Below are 9,029 nucleotides of genomic sequence, written 5' to 3'. Positions count from 1 at the left end.
TTAATAAATAAAATTAAATTTAAAAATACTTCTAAAATAATATTTTTTATCTTTATCTCATCCTTTTAAATGTCTATTAATGTGTATATATTTTATAATGTACATAATATTATTGCAGTAGTAAATTTATATAATTTACAAATAAATGTACATATATTGGGAGAACGTGTTCAAGAATTTTTTACCGATATGGGTGCACAATTTAAAAAGTTTGGAGACCACTGCTATGGAAGTAAGAAGTACTTACATACTTAAAATACATACATGTATTTTAAGTCTTAAGCTATTTGTGTCAGAAAATCCACCCCATTGCCACAGTGCATGCTATAGCATATACCACATCTGCTGCTGAACTCACCTGGCACGGAGTCGGGCCTTGATGACTGACACCGGGACTGCCTGCACAAACTGCTGCCGTCGTTCCCCATGGTTAATGGTCTAACCAGAGAAAAGTGAGGGTGTGCCGGAGAGTTTGGACTTTGGCACCAGGGACTCTGATTAGGGAAAAGGGATGCAGAAGTCTCTTTCTCCCTGTAAACAGAAATTCAATTAAGTTTACCGTGTGTATTTCACACATTTTGCACATGCATGTACGTGCACAGGATATAAAATAAAATGTATATTTTATCTATTACTGCATTATTTATTGTATTGCATTAGCATATTTATTATTATATTTTGCATAGATTTACTGTGTTTACTGCACACATACCTTAAATTTATGCAATATACTTAACAAACAGCACACATATATTTAACACAGTCTGCATTTAGTTGTAGATGAAAGAACTGCAACTTCTATGTATTTTGACATATCACATTATAATTTACCATTTGCCTTTGGTTGTAGTTCTGCCAGACTTGAACTCTTTGCACGGAATTTTTACATAATTTCTCCCTGCTTCTGACTTAGTTTCTTTGGAGAGTTTGAGCAAAAGTCATTTAGACATTTTTAAGAACAAAGCTTGAGAAGAAAAGACAGTTTAACCTGTGCTGAGAACTGTTCATCTTCTGAACCTCTCCAGCCACAGTCTGGAGAAGAAATTTAGAGAAGAACAATTACCCCAACCATGAGAAGGGTCACCCACTTTCTTTGTGAAAATATATCCAGATTGGCAAATCATTTATTTTTGAAATATATTCTGGAGGGGACTTGGAAAAAAACACCAATATTGCATTCCTTACTCAAAACAATGAATGGCTCAGCTCAGGGGTTTCTGACTGAGACCTGGGTGCCCAAACTAAGCTGCCCACAGCTAGACCAATGAACCACACTTTTTCATAGTGCTGCCAATTTTAAGTTTAATACAAGGGCTAGAAGCCAGTTCAGAAGCAATTTAGAAAGCAATGGTTATCAGTCCCTAGCCCAATTCAAAGCACATTAGGCTGAGAGAAGACCAAGTTCAGGCCCACCCTTCTCAAGATGAAGGTAAATAGTTCTGCAAACATCAACATTTTTGGCTGAAAGCCTTCCAAGTTGTGATCTCCAAATAGTGCCACCCAAACAACTTGGGGCTCAAATGATAATATGTAATAACAAAGTCACATTTTAAGAAGAATTTTACTTGGATTTTACTTTCCACTTAGTCTTGACTGACAATGAATGCACTCCTATCAGGAGTTTTGGGCTATATTCCTGTTTGAAGGTTAAGGTTTATTCTTAATTTTCAAAATTCCAAAGCTTTTAAAAAATTTCTTACCAAGATGCTCGTTTAAAAGCATTCACTTAGAGAGCCAGTCTGGCACAATGCTGCAATTACAGAGTACACACAATGAACGTCAGATACCTTTTAATGAAGCTTTGTCGTCTTTTTCTTGTTTGCCATGGGTCAGCCCTCTTCCACTCTGTATCAGTTATTGTAAATTCCTGTTCATTTCCCCATCCCTGTTTTTGCTTCATTATTGAGGAAGTTGGTATAACAGCATTCTCAAATTTTTCACTTTCCTCTTTTGCCACCCATCCTTGCCTTTTGTTCCAGTAGAGAGGAGTGTACCAAGCCACAGCCTGAAAAAAAAAAAAAGAAAACCAACATATCACTGCTTATTTATATTCTACATTTTTTCATCAAGATAATTGTTTGTTGTAGACAAACCAGGAAGGGCTGAAAGGGTAGGTGTTCCAATGTACTTCTGAGTTATTTATCATTTGAAAGCTAAATACTAATCACAACCACCAAATTCCAGCTTTTCTTTGGTCTCTAAAATCCATATCCACTCTTTAAATATATTTAGGGTAGACTCATCATCTAAGACCCTTGAAATTCCACTGCTCCAATTAAGTAAACTAGACAAAGGAGAGAAAAGAGGACATGACAATTCTGCAAGTATGTCAAAGGCTGCTGAAGGAAGAAAAAGCAACCTGTTCTCCATGTCCACAGTGGCTAGGACAAGAAGGAAAGGACTAAAACTGAGGCAGACAATGCTCAGTTTAGGCACTAGGCAAGCTTTTCTGCCTGGGGACATGGTGGAGTCTCCATTACTGAAGGTCCTCCAGAACTACCTAGGCAAGCTCCAGCCAGGAGCAATCCTGGCAGAGGTAATCATGTCTTAAGTTCCCTGTCAGCCTCTGATCTCTTGGCACTGATGTAATAGCAAGTTTGGCCAGACTGAGCTAGAAGAGGAATAAATGTGAAAAGGTGAGACCAAAAGTCAACATTCACTTAACAGTTTGTAAGGTGCAAATTATGGTCCCTTGGGGAAGCTGTACAAGTTACACTGTTTATGGAAATCACAGGTCTTTTCCATATTGTCACTAGTTCGAATTTGTCTAGCTAAAAGTGATCAAAACCATAGTTGCCATTGGACAACTAGAGCGTAAAAAAATGGTCTTGGGCTCTTTCTCATCCTCGAATCAACAGAAGTTTGCCTAATACAATTGCCAAGCCAATGGCAGTTACTAAAGGACAGTCACGGGCTGAATAGCCCTGGGCATAGCTGGATCCTTCATGGCTGAAATACAGTGGAAGAGAACAGTGGGCTGGCAATTCATACTTGTAGAGCCCCTGCTTCAGTCACTGTGAGGATGTTAGCCTTTCATTCAACAAGTGGTCTCATCAATCTACTGTTTTTCTTCAGTCCTTCAGATCCTAATAATTAACATCCACACTGAAGCCAGTTTAATAGAGAGAGATCACAGCTTTGCTCTGTGTGGATTGCTTGTGCTTGATTCTATGAGGACTTTAACAACATGATCCTAAATCTCTGAAGGAAGTCTGGCAATAGAGCTGTCTGTGTAAGGAAACACAGTGATTTTGCTCGGGGCACTCACCTGACCACTAGGCTCACAGAGAATGGTAGCACAGTCAAGGCTTGTCCTAAATTTCTCCAGGTCCTTCCAAAGAAAATCCAAGGGAGGTTTGTGAAGCACTGTAGCATCTGCTGCCCAAACCTGCAAAAGATCAAGCAGCCATTAGATTAAAGACAAAATGGCACCTGGATATTGATACAATATAAGAACTCAGTAAAAACATCAGGTTTTCCTTTCCCTTTTGGATTTTTGTAACACTGGTCACTATTTGATCTGTGAAATCAAAGCTGAAAGAAGTATACTTGAAGACTCGCAGCTTAGTGTGATTATTTTCAAGTACCTCTCCTGTGGATTAACAGAGATTAGCAAAGGCACATTTTCCAAGGTGTGATAGTAAATCCTGGGCTTTTTGGTTTGGCTTGCTGAAAGAAAGATTAAAAATAGGCAGTTTCTTTTATTTTCTGAATTACCAGGGGCATTGGAAGAGATCTGTGATATCAGCTTTAAAATTCCAGTCTCTGCTTGATTCTGGATTCCCTCTGTTCAGGGAGAAGGTCTCTCTACTGGAGACTCAAAATTTTTTGCACTTTTATCCTTATACAAAAGATTTAACAATGTTGTGCTTTATAAGGTGAACACAATTATCTGTGACCTTTATTGCTAACACAGTAGCAAAAAGACCCGTTATGAAAACATTTCTCTTGCATAAGAGAACCACAACACACATTTGCAAACTTTGTCCCCAAAGGATTTGGCATTTGCCATCTGTGAGAAAATGGCTTCAACCATTTCCTGGGAGCCAAAACAAGTCTCATTCAATTTTTAAAGGAGAAGTATCTCAAAAAAAATAAAATGCTCTCTTCCAAAAGTGCTTGCCATACGGCACTCTGCCAAGGTGTATTTGTGGCTTTTTCACACATACACCAGAAAACAGAATTGACTGTGGCTTTTCTGGGCCACCGCCAGCTTGCATTTCCAGCTTTCTTGTAAGAGGGCTCATGTAGGGCTGCATTGAGCTTGGTGATGAGCATGGACTCTGCCTCTTTTTATTCTGCGAGGCCTCAATTTTTGTCTCAGAAAAAGAAACAAGCACTGGTGGTAAAAGAGGCTTCAGGCCATATTCCAACCATCTACACTGGCATCTGACTTGAGCATTTTTCCTTGGTTCATCTGTTCCTCTCACAGAGCTGGGGCCTGGAAGTCCTCCCTAGCTGGCTGGCTGACACAGATACTATTGTACAGGAATTTTAGATGCAAGAGTGGCAGCCTGAATATGACCCTTTGAAATTAATAAACCAGCAGAAATTTTCTGCTTGCGCATGCTGAAACAGAAGCTGTGGTGGACCCTCTGCCTCAGTCGTTCACCCAAGAACCCTTTAATGATAATGAGAACAGCAACCTTGTCAATGACTTCAGCACTGATCAAAGCACTTCAGAAAAGACTACTTTTGGGGTGGGTGGGAATGGTTGGTGCATCAAAGCCAGGTAAGATGAAAACATGTCTGGGGAGATCGGCTGTCTTGCAGCCAGCGCAGCAGCCAGCATCTTTACCCAGCACAGCAATGGCTGTGCCCACTCTGAGGGTGGGTACATCCCAGAGGCTGCTGGAGGCCACGTGCAGACACCAGCAGATGTTTCTCAGCTACAGCCACAGCTACAACTGAGCCTTGGTGACATTTAGTTCACACATTCAAGCCTTTTTCATTACCATGGATATCAGATGCATATATTTGTTGTTTTCTATTTAAAGCTTTTCTGGGGTATGATGAAGTCATCTGACTCTTTGCATCTTAGATCCTACCTAGCTCTCTAACTCTTATTCAAACTGGCAAAAAGATACATCTGAACTAGCTGGAGGGGAAGTAATTTTTGAAGAGCAGCAGCCCATGCACTGAATTTTTAATGTATAATTCTGGCATGACATCAACAGAGAGCACATCATTATCTTCTTTTTACAGAATAGGAAACAAAGGCACAGAGTGTCATCATTTTGCCTATAGTCATCCAAGGCAAAGCCAGGAAAAGAGTCCCATTGCCAGAAAGTGGTTTATAGCTTTCTCTGCTGGATAACAGCTGTCCTCAGATAGTGGGTACGGTCTGGAAAGCAACATAATTTTTCTTTTTATTTTAAGTTGAGACCCTACTATAGTGATACTTCAGGCTATACACAAACCCATATGAATTGCTTCAGTAGCAACACATAAAAGTAGTTTCCTTTACAGTTCTACTATTTGTGGGTTTCCTATTCAAGGTTCAGACCCTCTATTGGCAAACGCTGGCACAACTCAATATCCTGACAGTATGGGGAGCTTTTTATGGGAGCAATTGTTGGAAAAAGGAATATATCCAACAAGGATTTTCCAAGATAGCTTCCCATTGCTGGGCAACATGAAATACTGGACTTGTCATGCAAATATCATGCTTGTACTGATAATAGACATTAGCAGCTTCTTCTGAATTCATCATTAGTTGTGGGTGTTAGCCTTTCTGAAAATACAGACTGAAATTTGACTCTATACCATCAGGCTAAGAGTGTACCCTAGCCTGCCAGCTGAGAAAAGGCACTCAAACCCCAAACACTCACCGTCACAGTGGAGTTGGGCCCCATCCTGGTCTCAGGAGGAAACCGAAATACAGCCACTGGTTGACCTTCGACATCCTGCTTCAAGAGATAATCCCCAATGCTTTGCTCTTTTTCAGGGGCACAATTCAGGATTGTTACAAAATGACCACCTGGATCAACTTCAGCGATTTTCAAATTTCCAGTAGCACTGAAAGAACAGAATTTGATGTGAAAGTGTAAAAGCATTGCTTAATTGAAAAAATACATGTATTTCCTTATAACAACTAGCCTAGATGTCAGTAATTAATGGTAAGTAAACATACCACAGGCAGAATATTTTCAGCACTGCCATTCTACTTTTTATGCAGTGCCTTTCATCTGAAAACATCCATTTGCCTTAAAATTAGTATATTCTCTTTCACACTTAGGTAGCATCCATTACCATCAAAAATTAAAAGATTCTTTGTGGGGCAAAAAGTCATCAGTATACCATTTGAATTTATTTTTGTCTACATCTATATAGGCTACTACCTCTAAGGTTGTCTTGGGTATTTAGCCTAGTATGATTAGTGGGAGTTGTGTAGCTGACTCCTTTCATAAGTTTAGAAAAGTCCTCCGGTCCATCAGTATACCTTTCTCCTTCTGCCTCACATTGTTTTTTCCTTCCTGGAGAAAGACAAATCTTCATTATTAACACTTCATTATTAACACAGAGAGACTCCATGCTACAAGACTGAGATTTCATCCCTTCCTTGTTTCAAAATCACAACAAAGCGAGGTCTGTTTTGCATCTGCAGTAAGATCAGGGACTTTTGTGTGAGCAAGGGAACACTCAATCTCCCTTAAGTACTGGAAAACAAATTTATCACTTGAGTGTTCCTTTAAGTAGTGCACATGTCAAGGGAGTAATTTTAAACACTCGGTACCAGATTGTAATACTCATCATATGTCTTATTAGACAGGTTGTGAATGAAGTCTAAGAATCATTCAGCTTTTGATGCGGCATCTACTGCTATAAATTTCATTATTTAGCACTGGTGCAGTGCCTTGTCTGTCTTTTGTGTGTGTAATGCTTTTGCCCTTGCCACATTCGTTTTGTTCCAGTAAGTTTAAGTCATAGACCTCTGTGTGTATAGAAAAGGTTGACCCAACAGCCCAGACAGCCTATGTGCTTGCCTAACATAGCCAAATCCTCATGGACAGTGTGACAAATACTGCCCACCCACCCCAAATAATTCAGCTGTGTGGTGTAGCAGTGAGTCATACTTGCTCACAACAGCCAGGCTGCCTCCAGGCTGCCACTGGCATTGATAGATTTGGAAGCAGAACCATGGGGAACTGCCCCCTCCCCAGCCAGAGAAGACATGAACAGCGAATGTAACACTTGGCTGCCTCTCCTCTGCCTTCCCGCAAACTTTGGGACTCCAGAGCATCCCTCCTCCCACTCAGTCCTGGTCTATTTGTGCTTCATGTCAGCAAGAAGAGACCTGGAGACAGCTTACCAGAGAGGCAGAGCCTCGGAGGGCCTTTGGCAGCCCGGTCAAGCTGAGGGGCTCCTCACCTTCAGACTCTCCCCCTCTTCTGGCTGCTTGCTTTCATCTGCCTGCCACAGCTTGGCATGTTTTTCCTTCCTCCCTGCTCACAGGACCACACTCTAAGCTGGATTGCTGAAATAACCCAGCGTAAAAGTTTTTTGGGGGATGTTATTTTAACCTGAGCTTTTCTGGCAGCCTCTGCAAGCTGCTGTATCAGGGCAGCTGAAGGGATGGACAGCTGCGCTTTAAAACTGCAAAGAGCTGATGCAGAGAATGATTCTTCGGGATCCCTCGGTCTGTAAGTCATCATTTACACATGCAGTAGACATGCAGATGTAAAATGCTGTGACTCAAATCCAGAGTTGCTTTCTACATACATCGCTACAGTCCCAGAGCTCCAGCAGTGGCCTAAGACTCCACTGGACTCTAAAAACAGAATGACACGGGCAACAAAGAGAAATCTCTGACATTTTTGCCCTCTGGAAGGATGCAGAGCCAGTTAATGTGAGAAGACTTTTAAACCATACAGAAGGCAAAGATCTTCCTGATCTCCCACTTCTCTCTATCTGTGCAAGGAAAGTGAAGGAAAAGCTTTGGGTGCCAGAATGTACTTAGGAGGAGGACAGGAAAAAGCAGATGGGGAAAGACACCTCCTAAAACAGTCTTAAAAGGCCATTTGATGATGTAACATTGTAAACAACAGAATCCTGGTTGATAAAGGAGTGAATAATGAAGGTCCGGGGTAGTGTGACGTTCCCTGAACAGGACCTGATGTTGAACCTAGTGAAGCCAGGGACACTTGGGAACATAGAAAACTCCTGTCAGCCAGGAGTTTTTGATACAACACACAGGACTGGTAAAGGAGCAAATGATAGGACATGGTTAATTTGGTGTTGGAAGCTGCTGAAGCATGCAGTGCAGAGCTGTCAGCTTTGGTCCATGCAACTCGCTGCCTCACAGCCATGCTGGCTGAAGAAGGTGGTCAGATCCAAAGCTGCAAGGGGTAAATAGTAAGGTTGGCTCAACCATGCCTAAGGGTGAATCGGGCAAGAGCTGTTAGTGATAAAGAAGAGTAAATGGGCTTGATCATCCTTCAGTCTCAAATGCTTCTCAATTAATTGGGCACTATCCTGTGCCAGCTCAGAGAGCACAGTACTTTTGATGGGTATGGGATGGGAATGCATGATCATGCAATTCTCCTTCCGGGCATGAAAATATATTCTCATTCTGTAGACCACTCCCAGCACCTAGAAGAGCCTAGGAGGAGCTGTCAGCTCTTGATGGTCCTGCTCTGGGTGGGATTTCCAAGGTAATGGCTCTCTGGCATCTCCCTTTTGTTCCTGGGAGAAGCCATCCACCGGTCCCCTGACTCATCCCGGGATTAACAGCAACCTTTATTCTCTTCCCTCACATCCCAAACACAGTCTCTAAGTCAAGAGCCCCTTTTTTGTTAACATATATAAATCTAAAAAAACCTCCTTAAGAATCAGTGTAAGTTTTTCATATAGGCATGGGGTCTGCACATAGCAAAAGAGAGAGAAGTGGAAGAAAAGAAGAAAGGAAGGAGAGCAGGCAGGTCCACATCTGACACCAGGGACCTTGACTCCACTCACCATAAAACTTAAGAGCAGGTACAATTCTCCTCGTTTTACTTACAAGAGAAAGTGAAGCACTCTCACACACA

General features: G+C 41.4%; 1 protein-coding gene across 1 annotated transcript; it reads right to left on the bottom strand.

Annotated features, from left to right (window-relative positions):
- Positions 1-358: 358 nt before the first annotated feature.
- Positions 359-6,056, bottom strand: LMNTD1 (lamin tail domain containing 1; the record flags this gene model as incomplete). Its single annotated transcript, XM_010284376.1, has 4 exons — positions 5,832-6,056; positions 3,269-3,388; positions 1,788-2,005; positions 359-531 (listed from the first exon to the last, which is right to left on the bottom strand). Coding segments are annotated over exons 1-4 (736 nt in total), but the record flags the coding sequence as incomplete, so codon positions are not given.
- Positions 6,057-9,029: the final 2,973 nt, after the last annotated feature.

Source organism: Phaethon lepturus, unplaced genomic scaffold (assembly GCF_000687285.1).
Source record: "Phaethon lepturus isolate BGI_N335 unplaced genomic scaffold, ASM68728v1 scaffold54353, whole genome shotgun sequence".
Classification (NCBI taxonomy): Eukaryota; Metazoa; Chordata; class Aves; order Phaethontiformes; family Phaethontidae; genus Phaethon; species Phaethon lepturus.
The sequence above is the reverse complement of the archived record's forward strand: the minus strand, read 5'-3'. Positions and strand labels throughout refer to the sequence as shown.